General features: G+C 48.8%; 1 protein-coding gene across 2 annotated transcripts; it reads right to left on the minus strand.

Annotated features, from left to right (window-relative positions):
* Positions 1-372: 372 nt before the first annotated feature.
* Positions 373-25,251, minus strand: LOC134410663 (tRNA (32-2'-O)-methyltransferase regulator THADA-like). 2 transcript variants are annotated; one of them, XM_063144055.1, is made up of 19 exons: positions 25,121-25,251; positions 24,601-24,710; positions 23,157-23,317; positions 21,914-22,080; positions 20,791-20,976; positions 19,650-19,810; positions 17,523-17,666; positions 16,570-16,674; positions 15,421-15,621; positions 13,874-14,024; positions 12,521-12,761; positions 11,424-11,660; positions 9,836-10,061; positions 7,594-7,800; positions 7,100-7,341; positions 6,614-6,793; positions 4,471-4,749; positions 2,826-3,031; positions 373-1,217 (listed from the first exon to the last, which is right to left on the minus strand). In XM_063144055.1, the coding sequence occupies exons 1-19, from the start codon at positions 25,230-25,232 to the stop codon at positions 922-924; spliced, it is 3,612 nt and encodes a 1,203-aa protein (XP_063000125.1). In that variant the 5' UTR covers positions 25,233-25,251; the 3' UTR covers positions 373-921. The 2 variants fall into 2 exon arrangements, with proteins under 2 accessions (XP_063000125.1, XP_063000126.1); XM_063144056.1 differs by lacking the exons at positions 373-1,217; positions 2,826-3,031; positions 4,471-4,749 and having other exon boundaries at positions 6,630-6,788.
* Between the last annotated feature and the right edge of the window lie 574 nt (positions 25,252-25,825).

The raw sequence follows: 25,825 nt of genomic DNA on the forward strand, positions 1-25,825 counted from the left end.
TGCAATTCTAATGCATGTTTAGATAGGAAAAGAAGTCTGGGGAATGCTTAGACTTTTTTCTGTCCAAGCAGGCATAGGATTGCACCTTTAGTTTCCAAGGTACCACAAGACTCTTTGTTGTTCTTGCAGCTACCTGTCTGGACATCATTCAAGAAGTGTGCGCTCTAGGATTCTTTGCAATGGTGAGGCAGATCACCCAAACTCCCATTCCTGTTTTGGATGCAGCCTGATTGACAGCTGACTTGTTCAGCTGCTCTGGAGATGCATACCGATGCAAGGTCTACAATTCAGGGAGAGATCTTGCTCTTGAGACTGAAAACCAAACACACAACGAGCAAATCCTAATATAAGGCAAAGGTCTTAATACAGAGAGACTTTATTAAAATGGGAATATCAGGCACAAGCCTTCTGTCCCAATCCCTCGAGCTCCTTAGAACAGGAGCAAAAAGTCAGGTTTGAAAGCCAAGGCAGTAACTTTCAGCCGAGCGAGGAGAAACTGAAATGGTTGACAAAGACCGGGCAATGACGGCGATCCCTGGCTTGGGTCCTTGGCTCCCACTCAATGGCCGCCTGTCACTCAACTCCGACAGAAGGCTGGCATCGTAGGCTAGAAGATAGCTACCTTGTTGGTTTGTGGCTATTTGGAACCAGCTCCCATCAGTGAAACTATATCACAGGATGCCACATGGGTGAGCCAAGTGTGGTCCCCAAGATATTTTGGCCTGCAGGGTCCATCGTCCCTCACTTTGCTGGCAAGGGCTGTTGGGAGTGGTCAACCAAAACATCTGGAGAACTACAACTTGCTCTCTCGTGGGGTAGCAGGTCCCTATAATCCTAGGCAGGAAGATGTAATGGTGATCCCCACGGCAGAGAAATGAACCATGAACCCAACTCTCCCTCCACTGCGGTAAAAAAAAATCCTCAGTGATTCACCGAGAAATGCATTTGGAGTGGCGTTGGCTGGCTGGGCGGCCCTCGCGCCGTCTGGAGGTTGACCGCCGGAGTCATTCCATGTTGTGCGAGTAGCTTCTGAACGGACCAAGCTGCGCGTCTCAGTTCCTGGGAAGAGAAGGCGATTCCTTCCACCCTGGGCTGCTTCCCTCTTTCCAGGGTCTCCAGCATGTGGGCGGCAAGGGCAGCCTTGACCAGCAGGCTGGTGACTGAGATGTGAACCTTCGGACAAGCCAGAGCCTTTAGGTGTAAGGAAGTGCTGTTGTCTGAAACACAGGAGACACGGTGGAGCGTTGAGACCCTCGTGTTTGCCACAGGCGAGTGCTCAAGCCATCATCTATAATAATAAAAGAGGACGTGCACTTGTCCATCCGTCATCGCTGTAGCTTCAAGACCATGAAACCTACACACCCGAAAGCTGGCTTAGTAAGGGGACCCTAGAGGCGTGCACATTAAGGCGTTAATGAATTTGAATGTGGCTATGTGCTCGAAGCCTGCGGTTACAACTTCAGCTACTAGGTGGCAGGCTTCCCTAACTAGTGCTTTGCAGTTCAAAAAGCTTGAGGCCAGATGAGTAGGGCGAGGGACAGAATGATATCACTGCGTCCTGATCCCTGCTATGGGGCAGCCACCCCTCCAGTGGAATGGAGTGGACAGACCCCTCCCCTTAACGGGGCTGTAGGGATACATCATGCCAGGGGCTGTGCCTAGGGCTTCTAACAGGCATGGCTTCACTCAGACAGGGCAGGCATTATCATCATCATCATCATCAAAATATAGTATTTATTTGTTACCCGCCTCTCCCTCTGGATCGAGGCGGGGTACAACACAAATGCAAATGCCATCAAATACATATAATTAAAACATTTAAAACTAATACATTATTAAAAGCAGCACATTATTAAAAGGCACCTTAAAATTCCACTGGGTAGGCCTGCCGGAAGAGATCAGTCTTTATAGCTCTCTTAAATGCTAAAAGACTGTTAAGTTGACGAATCTCCTCCGGCAGGCCATTGCACAGTCTGGGAGCAGCAGAGGAAAAGGTCTTCTGGGCAATACCTGTCAGCCTAGTTTTGGCTGGCTGAAGGAAGTTCTTCCCAGAGGACCTGAGTGTGTGGGGCGGATTGTACGGTTGAAGGCGATCCCGAAGGTAGCCTGGACTCAAACCTTGTAGGGCTTTAAAGGTGATAACCAACACTTTATACTTTGCCCGGAAACTAATTGGCAGCCAGTGAAGAGATTTTAAAACTGGTGTAATGCGGTCATTCCTAGGTGTACCGGTGACCAGCCTGGCTGCCATATTTTGAACTAGTTGAAGTTTCCGGACTAGGCACAAAGGTAGCCCTATGTAGAGCGCATTGCAGAAGTCGAACCTTGAAGTTACCAGCGCGTGCACGACCGTCTTTAGGTCTTCCGACTCCAGGAAGGGGCGCAACTGGCGTATCCGCCAAGCTGATAGTAGGCACTCCTGGCCATCGCCAGTTTGTCTAACTCTGGCATCAACATATTGATCAAAGGCAGGGCTTCTTCACACAGCGCCGAGTTAAGCTGTGGAACTCGCTACCACAAGATGTAGTGGTGGTCATCCATTTGGATGGGCTTTAAAAGGGGGTTGGGCAAGTTCCTGGAGGAGGAGACGCAATCAGCCCACGTACACCAGTTGATGGGGAACATGGGTGGGCAGGTGCTATTGCACTGTGTCCTGCTTGTGGATTCCCTGTCGACGGTTGGCCAGCCACTGTGTGAAGAGAAGGCTGGGCTAGATGGACCCTTGGTCTGATCCAGCAAGGCTCTTCTGAAGTTCTTATGGCCTCTGGACATGATCCAGTTTGCCTATGTCCTTCTTAAGATGTGGTGCCCACCAGTAAACTCACCTCGGCTCCACCAGCCCCTGCACTGCTGCAGGTTGGAGAAGACCCCAGGCCCAGTGGCTATTAGCCAGCATTGCATCGACTCCCAAAGCTTTGGAGAGGCTGACACCCTGCTGAGCAGCTGGAGGAGAAAAGGCAGCAGCATCTGGGAGAGAAACGCCGGCTCTGCATAAACGTTGGGCTCATCCTCTTTATACAGAGCGACAGCCCTGAAGACAGAGAAAGGGAGAGATGTTTAAAAGCTGACGTATTTGAGGCACTGATTTAAAGCAGAGATGGGGAACTTCTGACCCATGGAGTTTCCCCAACTGGCCTGCAGAGGGCCCTCCTTCAAGCCCCTCCCCCTGGAGGCTAGCAGGGAGAGGAATCCCCACCGTTATCTCCAACCAGTGATTGGAGATAACAGCAGAGAATTCCCTTTAACATCTTGCTCACTGTCTCAATAAGAGAAAAGTGGTGCATGTACACCATCCTGAACTCTTTGGAAGAAATGAATTTATAATATGATAATATAATATAATATAAAAATAATAACTAGAAGCATTTTTTTATTATTTGGCATGACAACATATTTTATTACTTTCTCTGCTCCCATCAGGCTCTGCTATGGCTATTGATCCACCAGGTGCCGCGAGTCTCCCTAAAGTCACCATTGCTTTGCTAGGGAGGCTGATTTGAAGACCTGACCCTTGGAAAATTGATCCTGTAGCTCACGGGTGGGCAAGTTGTGGCCTTCTAAATGCTTTGTCCATTGGGAGTTGTAATCAGCCCTAGCTAGAAGAGCCAGTGGTGAGGGATCTTGGCAGTTGCTGGCTGCATGTTGTCCATCCCTGCTCAAGCCCAAGGGATTTCTATGTTACTTGGGTAGAGGTTTCCTACAGAAGGGCCATGGCTCAGTGGTAGAACACCTGCTTTGAATGCAGAAGGTTGCTGGTTTGATCCCCATCATCTCCAGGTAGGTCTGGGAAGGACTCAGGTCTGAAACCAATCAGGGTTGACAATACTGAACTAGATGGGCCAATGGGCTGACTCCATCTAAGATAGCTTCCCAAATCTCTTTCGGAAAAGAACTTGAAGGCATCTAATGCTCCCCTCTCCTCCAAACTGAGGGTTACCAAGCCCTCAAAGCTTGTTTTGAGGTGAACTTTGCTGACACCTCTCCCGACATGAACCTACCCGTACACTGCGCTCAACATCTACGGTCCTCCTCCGAGTGCCTGCTCCGAGGGAAGCTCAGAGGATAGCAACAAGGGAGAGGGCCTTTTCAGTGGTGGCCCCTCAATTATGGAATGATCTCCCCGACGAGGCTCGCCTGGCGCCAACATTGTTATCTTTTCGGCGCCAGGTCAAGACTTTTCTCTTCTACCAGGCATTTAACAGCATTTAACAAAGCTAAGTTTGTTTGTTTTTTAATGGAACCCAGTACTGTTGTTTTTAAATGGATACCGCTGTTTTTGTACTGTTTATGTTTTTGATGGTTTTAAATTTTGTATACTTTTTAATGTTCACTGTTTTAAACTTTTGTAAACCGCCCAGAGAGCTTCGGCTATGGGGCGGTATATAAATGTAATAAATCAAATCAAATCAAATCTTCCTGATTTGTGACAAAGGTCTTCATTTCCCAACTTCCCCAACTCCTCTTCCTTACCCATGAACCTCCAGGTCTGCCAAGGCACTGCCAAGGTCTGTGGTGGGAAGGTGACGCACCAGAGACGCAAAGGTTTCTGGGTAATTCCCGAATTTCTCCAGCAGGAACTGCAGCAGGCTTAGCAGGGCCTGGTTACTCTGAAGCAAAATGCAGCTGCCTTGAGGAGGAACCCCCGGGTCCAGCGGCGGTGGCTGCACCAGGCGGCTGGCAAAGATGGCGGCTTCCTGCCTCACTTCCTGGTCTTCGTCTTGGAGCAGGCGAATGGCTGCATCAATCAGGCTAGGGTGGGGGGCAATGAAAAATAAATTGAAATGGAGTTTTGGGGTGCTGGAAAATGAGATCTTAAATAGATCAAGGTTTGGGGAGGTATTGCTCAGCTGGCATTTTAATATGAACTTAATTTTTTCTAGGCAATTTACAATTTTATTTATTTAATTATTAAAGCATGTGTATCCTGCCCCATATCACTGGGATCTCAGGGCAGCGTAGAGATAAAATCAAAGAGTACGAAACAATCAATAATGTACACAGCTAAAAACATTTTAAACTATTAACAAGCGAAAACCAGTAGAAATTTAAAAGCAATAAAAGCAGCTCAAACTATGGGCAGCTTTAGGCAAATTTAGCCCTCGAAGGCTTTGATAAAATAACATGTTTCAACTTGGTGCTGGAATGAAGTTAAAACACATGGTGTTTTAAATTTGTAATTTTGCATTGCTGCTGTTTTTATCTGGTTGAGCTTTTATATTGTATTTTATATTATGGTTTTAATATTGTTGTTTTATACTTTGAAATGTTTTAATTTTTGTGAACCTCCCAGAGAGCTCCAGCTATTGGGCGGTATAGAAATGTAATAAATAAATAAATAAATAAATAAATAAGCCAGTGTTGGTGCCAGTTGGGCCCCCAAGAGGAGGGCATTCCACAACCAGGGTGCCACACAACAGAGAAATAATAATAATAATGATAATAAAAACAACAAAAAAGGAAAATGCACCTCATTGACATAGCAATACCTAATGACAAAAAACATAGAAAAGAGGAAGAGAGAGAAAAATATACACCGCTGGCTATGGAAGTTAAAGAACTATGGCAAAAGGAAAAGGTCACAATTATTCCATTAGTCTCATCAGTCACTAGCATCACATCAAAAAGCTATACATAAACTGGGCCTACCAAAATACACACCAACATCCAGAAAGCAGTCATACTTAAAGCATGCTCAACAGTCAGGAAATTCCAGAATCAGTAAAAGACAGCATGACTTGGCAAAGCCTGTCATAGAATCATAGAATAGCAGAGTTGAAAGGGGCCTACAAGGCCATCTAGGCCATCTACAAGGCCATCTACAAGGCCATTCCTGCTCAATGCAGGAATCCACCCTAAAGCATCCCTGACAGATGGTTGTCCAGCTGCCTCTTGAAGGCCTCTAGTGTGGGAGAGTCCACAACCTCCCTAGGTAACTGATTCCACCGTCGCACTGCTCTAACAGTCAGGAAGTTTTTCCTGATGTCCAGCCGGAATCTGGCTTCCTTTAACTTGAGCCCGTTATTCCATGTCCTGCACTCTGGGAGGATCGAGAAGAGTTCCTGGCCCTCCTCTGTGTGACAACCTTTTAAGTATTTGAAGAGTGCTCTCATGTCTCCCCTCAATCTTCTCTTCTCCAGGCTAAACATGCCCAGTTCTTTCAGTCTCTCTTCATAGGGCTTTGTTTATACTGTTAGTTTTATCCTACCCTGTACCTGCTTACCCTACCCTGTGCCTGTTGGCATTCTCTTCCCCTCCTTATTGTTTTACTATGACTTTATTAGATTGTAAGCCTATGTGGCAGGGCCTTGCTATTTACTGTTTTACTCTGTACAGCACCATGTACATTGATGGTGCTATATAAATAAATAAATAAATAAATTAATAAATTAATAATAATAATAATAATAATAATAATAATAATAATAATAATAATAATAATCCCCTGATCATCCTGGTTGCCCTCCTCTGAACACGCTCCAGCTTGTCTGTATCCTTCTTGAATTTTCTAGATGGACATGAATCCTTCATGTCCATCTAGAAAAATCACGAGTGAGGAAACAACAACAACAACAACAACAACAACAACAATAATAATAATAATAATAATAATCACCACCACAGAGCTGATGCATGAAGAGGTGGGCTGGAAGATTCCTGAGCTTCCCAAATCAAATCTGTGCCTGCCACTTTCAGTGATTTTGCTGCAGCCATCCTAAGCACCTCAGAAGACAGGGGGTCGCTCCACCGTTCTATTACCGTGCACCATTGTCTCCACAAAGGATAATCTTCTGCGCTGTCACAAGAGGAAAGAACCCCAAGGTTAAATTGTAAAAATCCTTTGTAAATTTGCATCAACACACACGAATGATCATCTGCAAAATTTAAGCAATTTTATGTGTCCTCTTTTTAGGCGATTCATAGGTGGTCCTTGATCCTGGCTTTTGGTTTAACCATTGGCCATGACTCTATTGGTCCCATGATGGCTACTGGCTCACCTTAGACAGTTGCCCTTGGCCCAGCCCTGAGTATGTGACACCTCGGGCTCATTCGCACCTCACCACCTGTGGGACACTTTCGCACCTAGGAAACATCTGCTTACCTTTGAGTTAGGAGCAAAGCCACAACGCAGAGCGCATGACTCCGAAGCTCTGGACTGAGATGGTCATTTTCCGCCATGGATAACAAGATCCGCCTGCACTCGGTGTGCACAGCCACCAGTGACTTGTGGGGGAAAGGCAGGCTCTGAGAGGAGGGCTTGCTGCAGAGGTGCGCAAAAGCCTCCAGGTATAACTTCAGAAGCGCATGGTCTGTCCTTCGTTTCAACACTTCACCTAGTTTCTCCTAATTATTAGAAAGGAAACATATTTAGAGTAAGGGGGAGAGAGAGAGAGAGAGAGAGAACAATTAAAAGGTATGCCATAAATTATATGGGGCAGATCCAGAATCTGCTTTCTGCAAGAGGAATGGCTCCACTAGCAGAAAATTCCTCTGCAAAATTGGGTTTGTTTTTTTTATCCCCCGTTCTGGGTCCCTTCCAATTTTAAGATTCTATGGATGTGAGACCGTCTCGCCTTAGATGAAGTCAAACCTCACCAGTAGGACTAGCCGCAGCTCCATGCTTGAATCCAGGCCTTTTATGGCCTCCTTTTCGATCAGCCAGGACAGGACGGCTCCTTGCACGTCTACATTCCCGCTTTGCAGGAGCAAGCAAAGTGGACGGACTCCCTCAGGGGACCCCGGTCTTGTTGCTTCGTGACAAAGGAAGCCAACGGCATGTTGGCAGAAGATAGCAGAACCGACCTGGTGCAAGAGGAACCAAAACGAACCATGGGGGATATTCAGAGAGAAGCAGAAGGCCACCCACAATGATAGCTCATCGTGGGAAATAGTATGACCTGGAGGGAATCTACACGTCGTTGTGAGGGCGCTTGCATGCGCCCCCAGTGCACCCCCAAAGCGACTGTGTAGATCGTGCCCTGAAGAGACGGAGGAAGAGGCGGAGGCGGCGGCGGCTGGGGAATCCGACTACGTCCTTGCCGCCGCCGCCACCCACCTCCCCACCGGCCTCCTGCTGCCGGCGAAAGAGCCAGCCGGGTCAGAGAGCTTCTTCCGCTCTCCGCCCGCCTTCTTCTGCCGAGCTCTCCAACCCGGCCGGCGGGGAGGTGGGCGGTGGCGGCGGCAGCAAGGACGCGGCCGGATTCCCCAGCCGCCTCTTCCTCCGTCTCTTCAGGGCACGATCTACACAGTCGCTTTGGGGGCGCACTGGGGGCGCATGCAAGCGCCCTCACAATGACGTGTAGATTCCCTCCCGGATATTTTGACGAAGTATACAGGGAACAAACCTTCTCAATTTTTCATGGACTGTATTTTCCTCTCCGAGGAACCCTTTTTTGGTCGGTGGGTGCGTTTTGAATTTTGAGAGAGTTGTGGGCGTTTTGTTTTTGGGGCGGTATGAAATGATGATGATGATGATAACAACAACACAACAACAATAATAGTAACATCCACACCAACATCCAAAAAGCTTAAAACACATCCAATAGTCAGAAAATTTCTGAAGCCATGAAAGACAACATGACTTGGCAAAGCCCATCATGTCCATCTAGAAAAACCACCACGAGCAAGAAAAGCGAGATAATAATAATAATAATAATTGCTAAACTTAATGTAAAATATTACAATCAATTAAAATAACGCTGTAATTACAAACAGACAGAATGGGTAGCACATTCACACAGGGAAGGCCTGGGTAAAGAAATGGGTCTTCAACTGGCACCTCCGTTCACCACTCTGCTGCTAAGATCATCTTCTTGGCTCACCGCTCTGACCATGTTACTCCACTTCTGAAATCTCTGCATTGGCTTCCAATTCACTTCAGAATCCAATATAAACTTCTCCTGTTGACCTACAAAGCTTTTCACTGTCTAGCTCCTTCCTATCTTTCCTCTCTCATCTCACACTATTGCCCCGCTCGTGCTCTTCGCTCCTCAGATGCCATGTTTCTCCCCTGCCCAAGGGTCTCTACTTCCCTTGCTCGGCTTCGTCCATTTTCTTCCGCTGCCCCTTACGCCTGGAACGCTCTTCCAGAACATTTGAGAACTACAAGTTCAACCACAGCTTTTAAAGCTCAGCTAAAAACTTTTCTTTTTCCTAAAGCTTTTAAAACTTGATTTTGTTCTGACTTTTATACTGCCTGTTTGGTGCATTCTCTTCCCCTCCTTATTGTTTTATTATGATTTTATTAGAATGTAAGCCTATGCAGCAGGGTCTTGCTATTTTATTGTTTTACTCTGTACAGCACCATGTACATTGATGGTGCTATATAAATAAATAAATAAATAAATAAATAAATAAATAAATAAATAATAATAATAATAATAATAATAATAATACATGATACAGTTGACGCCTCTGGAGTACCAGTGGGGTATAAGTAAAAATCAGGAGGGGCAGGCATTCTGCTGAGCACCAAGAGAGGTGTCCGTTGGCCCATAGGTAATCTCATGGCCACCATTTTGGAGACCCTAGTTTTGGGTAATGAAACCCATCATGGGGGCTCCGAAATTCCACGTCACTCCTGGTCCTTGCATCCCCTAGCCCTGCCTTCCCCAATATGGTGCTCTCCAGATGTTTGGGACTACACCTCCTATCACTCCTGACCATTGTCCAAGCTGGCTGGGGCTAATGGGTGATGGAGTCGTGGCATCTGGAGTCCCCCAGCTCCATTTTTTACGGTGCACCTCCAGCTGGACCAATGGCTTTTGTGCGTACGTGCTGCCCGTCCCTCAATTCTCTTGGCCTTAAAAACAACCACCATCTGGGTAAACATAGATACCTGAATGTGAGATAAGCCAGCTTTCTCGACAGGCTTAGAGTTGGCCAGTTCACTGCTCACAATCTCCCGAACCTGCTGCACGAAACTTGGGGAACAGCTTCCCACCAGAAGGGAGACCACTTGGAGGTAGGCCGTGCGGATCAAGGGGCATCGCTGTGTGGTGGAGATCAACCAGAGATAGGATTCCACCTGGCAGGCGATGGAGACCAGTGTGTCAGGAGACAGGCTGAAAGGAAAACCGCAACAACACAGTTTTACCCCTACGTCCATGGATAGATACCTGGCAACTCTGAACGACTTTTGGGATGGGCTCTGATCCGTGAAAGCTCATGTCAACATCAGAAGATGTTCAGAAGAGGGCAACCAGGATGATCAGGGGTCTAGAAACAAAGCCCTATGAAGAGAGACTGAAAGAACTGGGCATGTTTAGCCTGGAGAAGAGAAGATTGAGGGGAGACATGATAGCACTCCAAGTACTTGAAAGGTTGTCACACAGAGGAGGGCCAGAGATCTCTTCTCGATCCTCCCAGAGTGCAGGACACAGAATAACGGGCTCAAGTTAAAGGAAGCCAGATTCCGGCTGGACATCAGGAAAAACTTCCTGACTGTTAGAGCAGTGCGACGGTGGAACCAGTGACCTAGGGAGGTTGTGGGCTCTCCCACACTAGAGGCCTTTAAGAGGCAGCTGGACAACCATCTGTCAGGGATGCTTTAGGGTGGATTCCTGCATTGAGCAGGGTTTGGACTAGATGGCCCCCCATGGCCTGTGGCTCCGCCCACCACTGGGACACGGCCCCCAAGAACTTCTCCAAAATTAAATAGGGATGGAAGAGGTTCGACAGCCCTGAGCTGGGCCCTTTATTTGCTGTCTTCGGTGCAGCAGACTAACTCAGCTATCCTTAGAGAAAAACAGCCAAGCTGCCACATTAGCAGGGCGCAAACTAATTGATAGCAGGGTCCTTAGCGTGTCTGTCGCAGCTCATGTTTTTTGCAAGTTGTCAACCAAATTCCTTCTTTGTGACTCCTGAGCTGTCGGGGGGACCGAGTGTTAGAAAGATGGAGCTACAAAGCGCCATGTTGTGAGCTATTAGGATGACAGTCTGGGGCTTGCCGTCGCCACTAACGAGAACTTTGTCCCAAAGGAATGTGGAAAAGAAAGGAAAGGAACCTCTCCTGCAAGCACTTGAGTCATTGCTGACTCCTAGAGGGACGCCTGCTTTCGCTGACGTTTTCTTGGCGGACTTTGTAGCGGGGTGGTTTGCCATGGCCTTCCCCAGTCGCAGTTAACTTTCCCCCCAGCTAGCTGGGTACTCATTTTACCGACCTCGGAACGATGGAAGGCTGAGTCGACCTGAGCCGGCTGCCTGAGAACCAGCTTCCGCTGGGATCAAACTCAGGCCGTGGGGTGGGTTTCGGCTGCAGTAACTGCCGCTTACCACTCTGCGCCACACGAGGCTCTAAATGTGGATCTTCGTAGATGTGGATCTTAGTAGAAAAAAGGTCCGTCCCCCCACTTTTGCTCTACACCTTTACCTGGGAATAATCCCCATTCAACTCCAAGGGACTTACTGGTAAGAAAGCCACTTACCAGTTCACACTCAGGGCTCGAGCCAAGAGGGCCTGGATTTGCAGCAAGCATCCATGCAATGCATTGTGGGACAGCGTTTCATCCGGCTGCGGTAACTCCCCAGCCAGTCGTAAGAGGACGTTCCTGTATTCCGTCACCGGAACAAGGGGCACTAGGGCCCTAGCAGCCATCACCCGCACAGCATAAATGGGGTTTCTGGACAGCTGGATCAGGGGTTCCAGGAAGCAGATGGAGTCACTGCAGAAGAAGCAAGGACATGAGCGGGAACAGAATCAGATTTGGATTCTGAAGGATCTCAGGGAAGCTAAGAACTGGTGCCTGAGTTTTGCTTTTTTCCTCCTCCCTCCCAATCCCTTTTCTTTGTGTGTCGTGCCTTTTAGATGGTAAACCTGCGGGGTTATGATTAATGTGCGCAAGCTGTTCTGGGAGCCTTTTTTTGGCTGAATAGTAGGACAAAATGCTGAAAGTACATACATGCATACATACAATGCCACCTAGAGTTAGGGTGACCAACTGTCAGGATTTTGCCGGATTTGTCCTGTTTTTTGTTCTTTCCATGGTGTCAGGGGGGATTTTCTATAATTTTCAATAATGTCCTGGAATGACACACCTTCCTCTTTAAGGCTGCCATTAGCATGGCAGGAGGGAATGACATGCTTTCTTGAGGCACATCATTCCCCCACCCCGAGCTCCAATTGAGGTCTTAAAGGGAAAGTGGGTCACTCGTGGACATTATAGAAAAGGCCCCAATTGGAGTGGATGGTGGTGGTGCAGAATGAAATCCTTTCCTCCACTCCAATTGGGTTCTTTAAGGTGGCGGGGGAATAACGTACTTTCTGCAGGACTCAGAAAGCTGCTTCCCCACACACACACTAGGTGTCCTCTTTTTTGGTTTCCCAAATATGGCCACCCTACCTAGAGTGTCACTGTTTGGTAGAAAGGAAGGGTTCTATGACTGCTAATGCTACTACAAAATTTCCAGAAAGAAAGAGAAAAAAGAAACGGGCACCAGATTGAATTTCCCTGTAGGTTGGTCCTTGATGCTTCTATTCCACCATTGAAGGCATCTGCTGTATTTCTCAACCGCCCTTCCCTACCTGTTCAGAGTGTCTGCGCTAGGCAAGAGTTTTGCCAGAAAGGTGAGGATGGCATAGAGGGAGGGGCAGAGGTGAAGCTTCCCTCTGGACACAGACACCTCCACCGCTGAGGTCAGTTCTCCAAGCAGGATGTTTCTTAGCTGAGGGTAGCGGCTGAAAACGGCCTCGGGGCTCACCCCGTCTTGTCCGTGGCCGTCGTCCCAACTCTGATTTTGCCCAAGCAGACGAATCGTCAAGGTGCCTGGGAGAGAAAAAAACAAATCAAGGGAAGAAATTTGTGCAGCGATGGTGCAAGGGGGCGGGGGATACTGAGGTGCAATCCTAGGCCTGAGGGAGCCATGTCCCATATATATCAGATTTCAGGAAGATCAATGGTATATTTCACACTAAAGCTCCCATCCCAAACATCTCTTCCTTAAGGTTAAGCCCTGTTGATTGGGATGGAGTCAACTTAGAATCATAGAATATTCTATGATCAACCCCCCGGTGTTGATCATAGAATAGCAGAGTTGGAAAGGGCCTACAAGGCCATCGAGTCCAACCCCCTGCTCAATGCAGGAATCCACCCTAAAGCATCCCTGACAGATGGTTGTCCAGCTGCCTCTTGAATGCCTCTAGTGTGGGAGAGCCCACCACTTCCCTAGATAATTGGTTCCACTGTCGTACTGCTCTAACAGTCAGGAAGCTTTTCCTGATGTCCAGCCGGAATCTGGCTTCCTGTAACTTGAGCCCATTATTTCCGTGTCCTGCACTCTGGGATGATTGAGAAGAGATCCTGGCCCTCCTCTGTGTGACAGCCTTTCAAATCCTTGAAGAGCGCTATCATGTCTCCCCTCAATCTTCTCTTCTCCAGGCTAAACTTGCCCTGTTCTTTCAGTCTCTCTTCATAGGGCTTTGTTTCCAGACCCCTGATCATCCTCATTGCCCTCCTGTGAACCCCCTCCAGCTTGTCTGTGTCCTTCTTGAAATGTGGAGCCCAGAACTGGCCGCAATACTCTAGATGAGTCCTAACCAGGTCCGAATAGAGGGGAACCAGTACCTTGCGCGATTTGGACGCGATACTTCTATTAATGCATCCAAGGAGGCATGCTTAGGAAGCCAGCTTTATTTTGGTTTCCTGCTTAGGATTTAGTGATAACTTCTTTTGAGAGAAGTTTTGTTCTTTTCTGTAACCACAGACATCTATCCGTTGCGGTGGATCCTCTGCAAATCCACAGCTTACAAAGCTTACACTAGTTGTAACCTCCCCTCTGTTTTGCATTCTTCTCTGGGGTCTTGCATCATGAGAAAGGCGGCACGAAAGCATCGGTCGGTATACAAAGGGTAAGGAAAAGGGTTAGGGCTAGAACGTACCAAAGAGCTGGATGGCAGCATTTCTCATGGCCCAGCTAGGGGAGCTGAGTGCCTTGAGGAACAACGTCACCATGGATGGTACGTGCTGATGTAGGGCTGTTCCAAGTCCAGAACCACGGACCAGGGTTTGCAGCACATGGATGGCTGAAACCTACAGATGGTAAACAAAGGGAGAACATCTTGGCTGGTGAGACCTGGATTTTGGTTTCTGGCGGAATCATAGAATCATAGAATAGCAGAGTTGGAAGAAGCCTACAAGGCCATCGAGTCCAACCCCCTGCTCAATGCAGGAATCCACCCTAAAGCATCCCTGACAGGTGGTTGTCCAGCTGCCTCTTGAAGGCCTCTAGTGTGGGAGAGCCCACCATCTCCCTAGGTAACTGATTCCACCATCGCACTGCTCTAACAGTCAGGAAGTTTTTCCTGATGTCCAGCCGGAATCTGGCTTCCTTTAACTTGAGCCCGTTATTCCGTGTCCTGCACTCTGGGAGGATCAAGAAGAGATCCTGGCCCTCCTCTGTGTGACAACCTTTCAAGTATTTGAAGAGTGTTATCATGTGTCCCCTCAGTCTTCTCTTCTCCAGGCTAAACATGCCCAGTCCTTTCAGTCTCTCTTCATAGGGCTTTGTTTCCAGACCCCTGATCATCCTGGTTGCCCTTCTCTGAACACGCTCCAGCTTGTCTGCATCCTTCTTGAATTGTGGAGCCCAGAACTGGACACAATACTCTAGATGAGGCCTAACCAGGGCCGAATAGAGAGGAACCAGTACCTTAAGACCAGTACCTTGTCTTAAGAAGAAGAGCCCAGGTCCAAAGCATGGAGAATGGGGGAGAGAGCCAGTGTGAAAGGTCATCCCATGGTGGGAATTGTTAAGCCCAGAGGGAGGGTTGAGTGGTACTTCCCCAGAGGGCCACGCCCACTTCCTCTAGCCCCACCCCTTTTTCTCCCTCTCCTATAATGCTAGAACCCGATGGGGTCATCCCATGAAGCTGGTTGGTGGGAGATTCGGGACAGAAAGGAAGGAAGGATTTCTTCACACAGTGCATCGTTAAACTATGGAATTCACTTCCACAAGTTGTAGCGTTGGCCACCAATTTGTATAGCTTTAGAAGGGGGTTGTATAAATTCCTGGAGGAGAAGGCTATCAATGGCTACTTATTCTGATGGCTAAGTGCAACCTCCAGTATCAGAGGCAGTAAGCCTGTGTGCACCAGTTGCTGGGGAACATGGGCAGGGGGGTGCTGTTGCACCATGTCCTGCTTTGTTGGTCTCTGGTCGACGGCTGCTTGGCCACTGTGTGAACAGACTACTGGACTAGATGGACCCTCGGTCTGATCCAGCAGGGCTCTGATTATGTTCTTATGTAAGAACAATGAGATTTTGTACTGTATTTTATGGCTGTTCTTAATATTTCTGATAAACACACCACCCCCAAAATGAATCAGATTTGGGACAGGAGGTGGAGGGAAGGCAGAGGTGCTCCTTTGCTGTGGGAGCTGCAAAGAAATCTAGGTGAACTCCTGGTTAAGGAGTTCTGCTTCCTTACCTGAGGCAAGTCCACTGTCTGGTCCCAGTCTTGGGGCAAAGCCGCATTGGCCAAGGCCAGTGACGTCCGAATACAGTTCTCCAGCAGAGGCCGTGGCTTGACGGGGTCTTCTCCAGCCACAATGCATAGAAAGAGCATGGGGAAACCAGCTGCCCTGCGAGTAACGGAGCTGCTTCTGGGGCTATTTAATAAAGCCAAGCCCTGTGGAAAGGAGAAAGAAGCAAAAATACCCAGCGGACGATAGCTAAGTGACCCTTTGTGAAATGCTGTAGCTGCATTCAATGGCAGCAAGGCCAAAGAGAGATGAGAGGCCAGAGGTGGCCCAAGATATTTTGCCGCCTGAGGCGAAGGACAAGATGACATCCCATCCCGTTCCATACACAAAAGCCGATTGGACCGGCAGCTATTAAAGATTTTATACTTTTCAATAGCGCCAGAGCCTGTCTCTCATCTATCACCTGTCCAGTGGTGCTTTTTTCCCTCAACCACATCTCTCTCTTCTCCAAGACTTAGCTGCTTCCTCCAGCCATCTGCCACCTGATGCAACTGCCTCACTCTGCCTCATGGCAGGGCCGGCCCTCCACAGGACCAAACCAGATTTGACGTTAAACGTACGTGAGCATTTAACGTGCCTGGATTTTGTTTTGGGAATTGCAGCCACCGCCACCGCCACTGGGGGGTGGGGAAGAGATGAGGAGTGGGATGGTGGCATGTGGGGTGGGTGGGGTTTAACCAGTGGAGGCTGATGGCTCTGATTCCAGTGGGGGTGTGATTCCATGCTGGGTTTCAGTCAGATTCAGCCAGGATTCTAAAGGAGCTATCCAACATGTTGAACCCTAGCCCCTAAATTGGTTCTGATTGGGCTGCAACTTTCCTCCAGATGTGTTGGGCTACAACTCCCATTATCCCCAGCTGGGGATAATGCGACTTGTAGTCCAACACACCTCGCGGGCATTAGGTTAAGGAAAGTCTGGCGTAAGTCTCCACCTTTGTTCTGTAAGTAAGCCAAATATTGTAAAAAATGTCTCTTGTGGTCACTCCCACAGTGAAAGCTACACCTGAGAAGGGCTGGCCTTGCTGCTTCTCGCCACATGGAGCTAAGTGGCGAACAGTACATTGACACATACACAACGACAGCCAAACAGTTACCTGCGTGAGCATCGATCTTGGTATTTCTTGCAACTCCGGGTCAGGATGGCTCAGCAAAGCCGTGCAGAACTTAGTGAAACCCACACTGCAGCCCTCCACGGCTCCCTAGAGATAAATATATATATATATATCAGAGTCATCTTTCTTCCTGTTTGGGAGACGTTTGTCTGATCGCAATCGTCCAAGTCTAAAGTACATTGAGAATCTGGACATGTGGTCAGTGACCGGATAAAAAATAGTCAGTGAAGGGGACAAAGGAAGTGGCAGAGAACAGCTGGACCATCTTCTACGTCTCTTGAAACAATATCAATATTGCTCATCTATCATTTATTGAAACTTTCCCTGAGAAATAATAAGCAACAAGTAGGAGCTGTAACAAAATGCTGCAGCGTCAGATGCTTCGGTTCAGGGTTTCAGCCAGCCATGCCCTTTCCCCAGTTACTCCATTCCACTTTTCGTCAACAACCCATCCACACTCAAACGTCAGTGAGCTTTCTGTGGGGACTGAGCATGTTCATTTTGTTTTTGGGAGGGAGCATCCCCTCCTTTCCATAGTCCCCCCCCCTCTAAAGATTTAGCTTTTTTCCATTTCTGCAAACCTTGGGCTTTTCCCATGTCTAGAGATACCTCCCTCTGTTTTGGTTCTGTTTTGGATACATAAGCAACGTCACTCTCCGTCTGAACATCAGAAACAGAAGGACTGATAAAAAAAAGAAATTCACAAAAGCAAATCCATTCTCTCTTTGGGAGGTACAAAACGATCCGATAGAAAATAAACTCGTGATAATTAAGATGATGTCTTTGTTGCTAGGGCTTTGACCTCTGCGGATCCGCACATGATATCCGGTGCGCGTTGCAACCAAACACCTGCAATCCCATCGAAGAGGGTTTTATTTTGTACAACTGATGGTAATTCTGAAAGCAAAGCTGTTTCAGCGGGATTCCAGCCTTACCCAGTGACGGCATTTCAGCAAGATGTCCTGGAAAATCACGGCGGCGGTGTTGACCACCTGGAGCGGCAGAAGAGGCGCGCAGCCTGCAGGTGGCGACAGAGGCAGAATCTTCTCTGCTAGGCCTCCCAAGAGAAGCCCAATTTCCTTGGGAGTTAGAAGTAAAGTCGTAAGGAAAAGCGGAAGTCCTAATCAACAACAAAGCCCTAGCTGTGGGAAACGTGTCTGATGCATCCAATTCCCCGACAGCATCATCAAACTGCCACAAGTTATATGGCAGCGTTAATGTTTATGGCCCTTTCGAAAACAACTCCTTGCCATTTCTTTGCCTACTGTATTCCCAATGCCTTGATCATCTGCCCTAGTACTTTTCTCTCCTGGCTCCATGGGGTGTAGCCCAAAGGTGTTGACCTCCTCAGAGCTTGAGGACCCGGGGGCACTCCAGTAGTGGACGTGGCCAAAGCAGCATGACCCACCTTTCAAAAATACCTGCCTATTTTAACTTAAAGCTCTTCTTGCAAGCAGCTAAGACTTAGACATTTCAACCTGTTAGAACACCATAAACCCTGGGAAGTTGCCAAATGACCAGCAATTGGGGGAGAGGGGGAATAAGGCAGGTGGCTACCAGGATGGAGGGCCTTCTCTGCTGTGGCACCCCGGCTGTGGAATAAGCTCCCTAAGGAGGTTCGCCTGGCACCGACACTACATTCTTTCAGACGCCAGGTGAAGACCTTTTTATTCTCTCGGCATTTTAGCAGCCTATAAATTTAATTTTAACTTTGCTGTTTTAAATTTGTATTTCTGCACCGCTGCTGATTTTATCCTGGTGGTGCTTTTATATTGTATTTTATATCATGTTTTTATACTGTTTGTTTTATACTTTGAATGGTTTTAATTTTTGTGAACCGCCCAGAGAGCTCCGGCTACTGGGCGGTATAGAAATGTAATAAATAAATAAAAATAAATAAATTATCTTCAGCCTCTGAGGCCTTGAGCCATGGAGAAACTGGCACGCCACAGCCACCCCCCACATCGCCACAGCCTGAGATGGCTAAAACAGGCCAGGTCCCTTTAAGAAAAAGCCTCGGTTGGTATAGAAGTAGCAACAGCCAGCCTTCAGGCAGGCAAACTCTCTAAGCCCCAGGTCAGGTTCACCTGACACATCGGACTGAACTTGGGCTGTTTATTCCCTGACGAGCGGCAAGCTATTTTGAATAAGCAACCCCCTAACGGGACAATCCGAGGACTGCCATGTTGTGCAAACCCAGCCGCTGTGGGTTATTTGAGGGTTAAACAAACCCCGGATAACCCTCGGATTGTAGTAGGGTTATGCGAGGGTTGTTTAACCCACGGAGACCAGTCCCGATTGCTCTGATTGGTGGCTGCATATTCATAATGGTGCCTGGCGCTTGCCACAACCCTTGGGGGTTAAAATGCCCATGGTGTGCCAACTGGGTCTCAGTCTTGCTCTGCTCCTTGTTGGAGCAATATACAGCCCACCCTGTCTTGCCTCCAGCCCCATTCGGAGCTTTCCATGGTGCTGATCTCTTCCTATCTTGCTTACCTGAGCCCTCTGACTTAACCTGAACCCTGCTCAAGATCTGATCCAGGACCGATGCCGGCAACCCAGGCTACAACACAGGGCATCAGCAGAACCCAGGGCCCGAAACAGTACACCTTGCTTGGGTCCCAGCAGCTGCCTGACAATGCTGTACCCTGGTGCTGGGACTGCAGCCCTTGTAGGAAAGGAAAGGAACCTCTTGTGCAAGCACTTGAGTCATTGCTGACTCCTAGAGGGACGCCTGCTTTCGCTGACGGTTTCTTGGCAGACTTTGTAGCGGGGTGGTTTGCCATGGCCTTCCCCAGTCATGGTTACCTTTCCCCCAGCTAGCTGGGTACTCATTTTACCGACCTCGGGAGGATGGAAGGCTGAGTCGACCTGAGCCGGCTGCCTGAGAACCAGCTTCCGCTGGGATCGAACTCAGGCCGTGGGGAGAGTTTCAGCTGCAGAAACTGCCGCTTACCACTCTGCGCCACACGAGGCTCTGCAGCCCCTGTAGCAGGGGAAGAAATATTTAACCAGATCTCCTTTTTGCGTTAGAAACACAAGTGCCGTCGAAACCTGCTCACTTTGACTGAGACCCAGCAGCAGGTCAGGATGAGGCTGTGCTCCTCCGAGAGCAGGACCGAATCGTCGTCCTCTTGGGGTCCCAGGTCCTTTCCTAGCCGGATGAGACCGCCAATCGCATTGCCCATGTCGGCAAAGGAAGGAGCAGCAGCTGAAACGAAATCTAGGAGGAATTAGAGGGCCCTGGCAGAAACGAAGGAAGGGTGAGAAGTAACCGCCGAACGACATGTGGCCCTCAAACCTGGGGCCTGATCCACTCAGGATCCACACTACACAGATTGGAGGGCTACCAATATGACTCAGGTCCACTCGTGTCAAAGAATGATATACGGAACCTGGGGCCATCCCATGAAGCTGACCGGTGGGAGATCCGCGACAAATAAAAGGACGGACTTCTTCACGCAGCGCAGGGTTGAAGTATGGAGCTCACTACCACAAGATGTAGTGATGGTCACCCATTTGGATGGCTTTAAAAGGGGGTTGGATAAATTCCTGGAGGAGAAGGCTATCGATGGTTACTAGTCCTCATGACTATATGCTACCTCAAGTAACAGGCAGTGAGCCTGTGTGCACTAGTTGCTGGGGAACATGGGCGGGAGAGTGCTGTTGCACCATGTCCTGCTTGTTCATCCCTGGCCGATGGCTGGTTGGCCACTGTGTGAACAGAGTGCTGGACTAGATGGACCCTTGGCCTGATCCAGCAGGGCACGTCTAACGTTCTTATGATTATTGATGGAAAGCGGATGCAGAAAATAAAAGCAAAGATAAGATTACACACAACTTAAAAGTTGTTGATGTCTCCGTTCCCTTGAACGGTGTTTCCCATTCAGGCTGTTTTCCTGAATTCAAGTCATCCTTTCCCAACCCGGTGCCCTTCCAGATGTGTTGGGCTACAAATCCCAACACATCTGGGAGCTGTAGCCCAAACACATCTGGGAGGGCACCGGGTTGGGGGAGAAGGGTGATTTAAGTCTTAAAAGAAACCCTTGGAGATCCAGTCCAAGATCTGTAAGCCTGGCCCTGAAAGGAAATGAATCCGAAGTTGCCCAAGGAGAAGAGGTTGCTGTGTGTTGTTTGGAGGCCGTACATACACTGAATGGGTTGGCTGTTGGCTATTATCCTTCCACGCCAGGCTGGTCTCACCTTCTTGGTCGAAGATGGAGGCCTGCTTGCCTTGCAACACTCCCAGGAGTAAGCTGCTGACATCTCTCGTGGCGTTCACCAGGCGGCTAAGGAAGATCTGCCAATGCTGGTTGTGCTGTGGATTCAGCATAGAGGCCATCACCTCCGGTACTTCGAGGAGGCATCGCCTCAGGGCGGAGAGAACGCCTGCAGGGACACAACGCCCTGGTTAGTGCCTTTGGAACTGCAGCAGTTATCTCTCTCTCTCCCTGATGCCATCTCGTGATGGGCCTGGGCCGCTGAGAATTATGGGCATTAATCATATATATGAACCGCCAAGTTGTTCTCCAAGTGTAGATCCATATGTACCCGAAACAGCACTGTCAATGCACAAGGGGGAGATGTCAACAGGCTCAGGGGGGAACCCCACCTGAAAAACAGTTCACTGAGGACTGAGTACGCTCAGGGGCTAAAAGGGTGGGAGGTAATGGAGTATTCTGGAAAAGGCCACCACTGGTGGGCTGCCACACCAAACAAAAACACAAAAACAACAGGGCATGGAATGGAGTCACCAGGAAAGGGTAGGGCTGGCATGCTGAGCAGGAGCATTCTACGTTGCAAAAGGTTGTTGCGGGTCCTATTTGTTGTCTATAGGCTAGAGCCTTTAGATAAAGGGAACCTGCAGTCCACCGGATGAGGATGGACTTCAACTCCCATCAGCCCCAGCCAGAATGGTCACAGATCATGGGAGATGGTGCTGCCCCCAAATCTGGAAGGCTGTAGTCCAGGCTGAACATTCCTCAGAGACAGAGAGGTAGCAAAAGCATCTGGAGGTTGTTGGCTCCGGTTTTGCTGGGGTAGAGATTCCGTTCTGGGTTTTAGTTGCAACCAGTCAGAAGGAGCTATCCAAGGTGCTGGGCCCTGTTTGGAGGATAGGGTTCAGCACGTTGGACAGCTCCGTGTGCCTGGTTGTAACTAAAACCTAGAATGGCATCTCTGCCCGGATGAGACCGGAGCCACCGGCCTCTCCTGACCTGGAGCGTACCAGCGTAGTGAAGGTTGCTCTAGTCAGTGATTCTATCACCAACCAGCTGTAACCATCCCCAATCCCTCCATCCCATAACCTGGACCCCACAATACTGACCATGGATCGGCGTGTTACGGGCCGCCTGCAGCAAGTCATGGGATGCCCTGGCTAAATGTACATGCAGCACCCCGAGGAGATGTCTGAGGAAGCAGAGATATTGGCATAGCAGGTCCGGCTCTTCCTTTGCCTCCGGCAATAACCGTCGCAAGATACAAATGTCTGATCTGGGGGAGCAAAGACAGCTGAAGTCGTATTGAGAAGGGGAGTATTTGCAACCGCATCACCCCCGAAACAAAATAAACACGTTCGACGATCAGATATTCCGGGTATGGGAGACAGGCAGTATTGACTCACAACATCCCAAAAGTTCTAGGCTGTGCAGTGATGCAGGGGGTTGTGGCAAGGGAGAGGTTGGCACCCAGACTGAGGGCCTATTGGTCATGATCACAGGGGATTTTACTTAATTAAGTCTGCTCCCCCCCCACCCCCAAATCCCATCTAAGCTCTTCTAGCCTGAGGTTTAAGCTAAAATAGGCTGGTATTTGGGGTATTTTCACCATGCCCCTTTCGCCTTTGGAATTTCAGAGACGCTCCTGGGGGCTGTATTCCAGGGTGGGCGTGGCAAAGACAAAAGAGGTGGGGCTAACACCCCCCCCCCCAATACAAGTCTATTGAGTTTAAATCTCTTCTTGCTGGTTGCTAAGCCTTCGGAAAAGCATTTCAACCTTTTAAAATGGGGAAAAGGCTGCACAAAAGCCGGGGAAACCATCAAATCCTCAGGGGCAACAGGAAAGGACCCGGATTTCATAGAATCATAGAATCATAGAATAGCAGAGTTGGAAGGGGCCTACAAGGCCATCGAGCCAGCCTGGCTGTTAGGCAAAGCTGCGTTAAGAAATGCCAAGTTGGGTTAAGCTGCATCAAGAAATGCATTTTTTGCATTCTGCCTTTGAGTCACAATACCAGGCGTTCCTGGCAAGAAGTTTTAAGATATATTTATGATTTGAAACAAATGGAGGATCTGTTGCATTATATTTTAATCTGCCTATTATACACTGAATCTACACAGAGATGTTTTTGAAGCTCTTCGTTTTCCTAAACAATCTTCGCAGGGGGATCTGAAAAAGATGGGGCCAGGAACTCCCCAAAATAGTCCAATGAGGACTGACCAGGTTAGGGAAGGCAACACAGGACAGACAGAAGGGATCCACCGGTACAGATGGGGCTAAATTATGTAAAAGGCTTCAAGCTTTTTTGGTTAATAAAAAAAGGCTCATAGAACAATGAAGCAAGACTCTACTTTTGGAGGATGGTTCTCATCAGCACAGCTCCTGCCTCAACCTCCTGAACTCTAGGACTGCTCATGGCTTCCAGGGCCCGCTCAAACAGAGCCACAGCGATGGATTCTGGGAAAACCGGAGGGAAGTAGCAGATGAGCAAATCTGAGGCCAGTTCACGGATCTGCAGGAAAACAGGAGAGAGACTCAAGAATGAGGAAGCTAACAAAGAAAAGAGAGGAAGAGATCAAGAGGGTGTGCAATCCCACCCACCTCGATTGGGAGACCTAGAGCATAGAATCATAGACTAGTAGAGCTGGAAGGGGTCTACAAGGCCATCGAGTCCAACTGCCGCTCAATGCAGGAATCCACCCTACAGCATACTTGACAGATGCTTGTCCAGCTGCCTCTTGAAGGCCTCTAGTGTGGGAGAGCCCACAACCTCCCTAGGTAACTGGTTCCATTGTTGTATTGCTCTGACAGTCAGGAAGTTTTTCCTGATGTCCAGCCGGAATCTGGCTTCCTTTAACTTGAGCCCGTTATGCCAGGAGCATTGTCAAGCACTTGGAAAACCCCTGCAGGGGCTGAGTAATTTGCTTCCTTCGTTGATTAGATTAAGGGGAGTTGTTCCCTCTAGCTATGAAAACATGCAAATACCTACTGGACTGACAAGCTGCCGGTTACCTTCGAATTGGCCAACTGAACATAATAAGAGCCCTGCTGGATTAGACGGAGGGTCGTAGAATCATAGAATAGCAGAGTTGGAAGGGGCCTACAAGGCCATCGAGTCCAACCCCCTGCTCAATGCAGAAATCCACCCTACAGCATACTTGACAGATGGTTGTCCAGCTGCCTCTTGAAGGCCTCTAGTGTGGGAGAGCCCACAATCTCCCTAGGTAACTGGTTCCATTGTCGTACTGCTCTAACAGTCAGGAAGTTTTTCCTGATGTCCAGCTGGAATCTGGCTTCCTTTAACTTGAGTCCATTATTCCGTGTCCTGCGCTCTGGGAGGATCGAGAAGAGATCCTGGCCCTCCTCTGTGTGACAACCTTTTAAGTATTTGAAGAGTGCTATCATGTCTCCCCTCAATCTTCTCTTCTCCAGGCTAAACATGCCCAGTTCTTTCAGTCTCTCTTCATAGGGCAGATGAAGTGATCATCATTGGATCAACTGTGCAAGACTAAATCTACATGAGAAGGACCTTTGGTCTGATCCAGCAGGGCTTGTTACATCATTGCTCAGGTGTGCTGTATGTTTAATCAGGGACTAGCAAGAAATCCCATGTTTAGTAAGGGTGGGGGACGTCCAATCTCTTTCTGGTGAACCTAGAACACGGTCCCCAAGTCCTACTGTGCTGAAGGAGCATCACTAAACTCAGAATCAAGCATATAGAACACATCTATAATTTCTGCCGTCTCGCAGAAGCAGACACGTACCAGAGTCGGGGAGGAAGGGTGAGCTACGTACCTCATTTGTACTGTCTTGCAAGCAACTCAGCAAGGCCAGGGTGTTGCTTGCAGAGAAAAAGTCCCAGCTGCCGTTCCTTCTGGCCCAGTTTAGTAATGCAACCATATTGCCTGCAGAGACGTAAAGTAAAGCAGCGGGGGGGGGGGGGACAGAGAGAGAAGGGAAGGGAAACCACACCTGAACATAAGAATTAAAATCTTGGTGAATTTCAAGTGGGACCTGCAACAAAGTGTTGCAGCGTGGAGTGGTCCTGTTCAGCTAGCCCTGTCCTTCCCTTCCACTCCATTCCATCTCTTTCTTCCAACTGTTAGGGTACTCTTCGGCGTTCCAGCCAGACATGCCCTGTCCCAGGAGACCCCATTCCTGGAAGTAATCGCTAGGGCTTCTGCTGTTTGCAGAGCGGAAGGAGGCGAATCGGGAAAGATTCCCTTGCTTCTCGCTAGGCTTATCCTCGCTGGAACATCTCGGCATGCGCCCGCTTCTGGAGATGTGCTAAGAGAGGGAGCGCAAAGCAACTTACGAGGAGGCTGCCCCTTCTTCCTCTCCGGACTCCATGTGTCAGTGCAGGTCTCCAAGATGGCTGCCAGGAGGAGGAGAGCGCTTTTCCTCCTCTGGTAGTTGGATCCCGACATCAAGGAGGAAACAGAAAGATGCAGAAGCCACTCGACGAGATCTAGTTGAGGAAAATACTGGGGTGAAGAAAAGGAAGGGGCAGGAACCACATATATAGCTCGTTTCAGTTCTCTGAAAAAAAGAAGGCCGAAGCGGAAACTGTGTCATGTCTAACCCTACTACCCCTGTTTTGGGAGAAGATGTTTCAGGTAATCAATCAGAATCAGATTCAGAACTAGAAGACGCAGTGCCAGATACCAGCTAGCCTGTACCAGTGGGTGGGAAGCTCTCATGGGTGATACCCCAGCTGGAAGTCAGCCCTCTCCAGAGCTTATGTCCTCAAGGCCAAATCCTACACACTCAGTGGGAAGTGAGCTTTCTTCCGGAGGGGAGCGTCCCGACAAGCTAGCTGATGCTACAGTCCGCTGGAAGCTCAAACGCACAGGGCGGAAGGAAGGCGTGAGAAAGTCGGTTCGATTACACCAGAACCTGCCTCCACACCAGGCTCTCTGAAGTTACGGGCATTTGGGAAGGGGCTTCCTATTCTTCTTGAGCGGACAATTGTCTTGCTTAGTTTCCATAGTTTTGCCTAGGGGGACATTTCCAAGAGGTT

This window comes from Elgaria multicarinata, chromosome 18 (genome assembly GCF_023053635.1).
Source record: "Elgaria multicarinata webbii isolate HBS135686 ecotype San Diego chromosome 18, rElgMul1.1.pri, whole genome shotgun sequence".
Taxonomy (NCBI): Eukaryota; Metazoa; Chordata; class Lepidosauria; order Squamata; family Anguidae; genus Elgaria; species Elgaria multicarinata.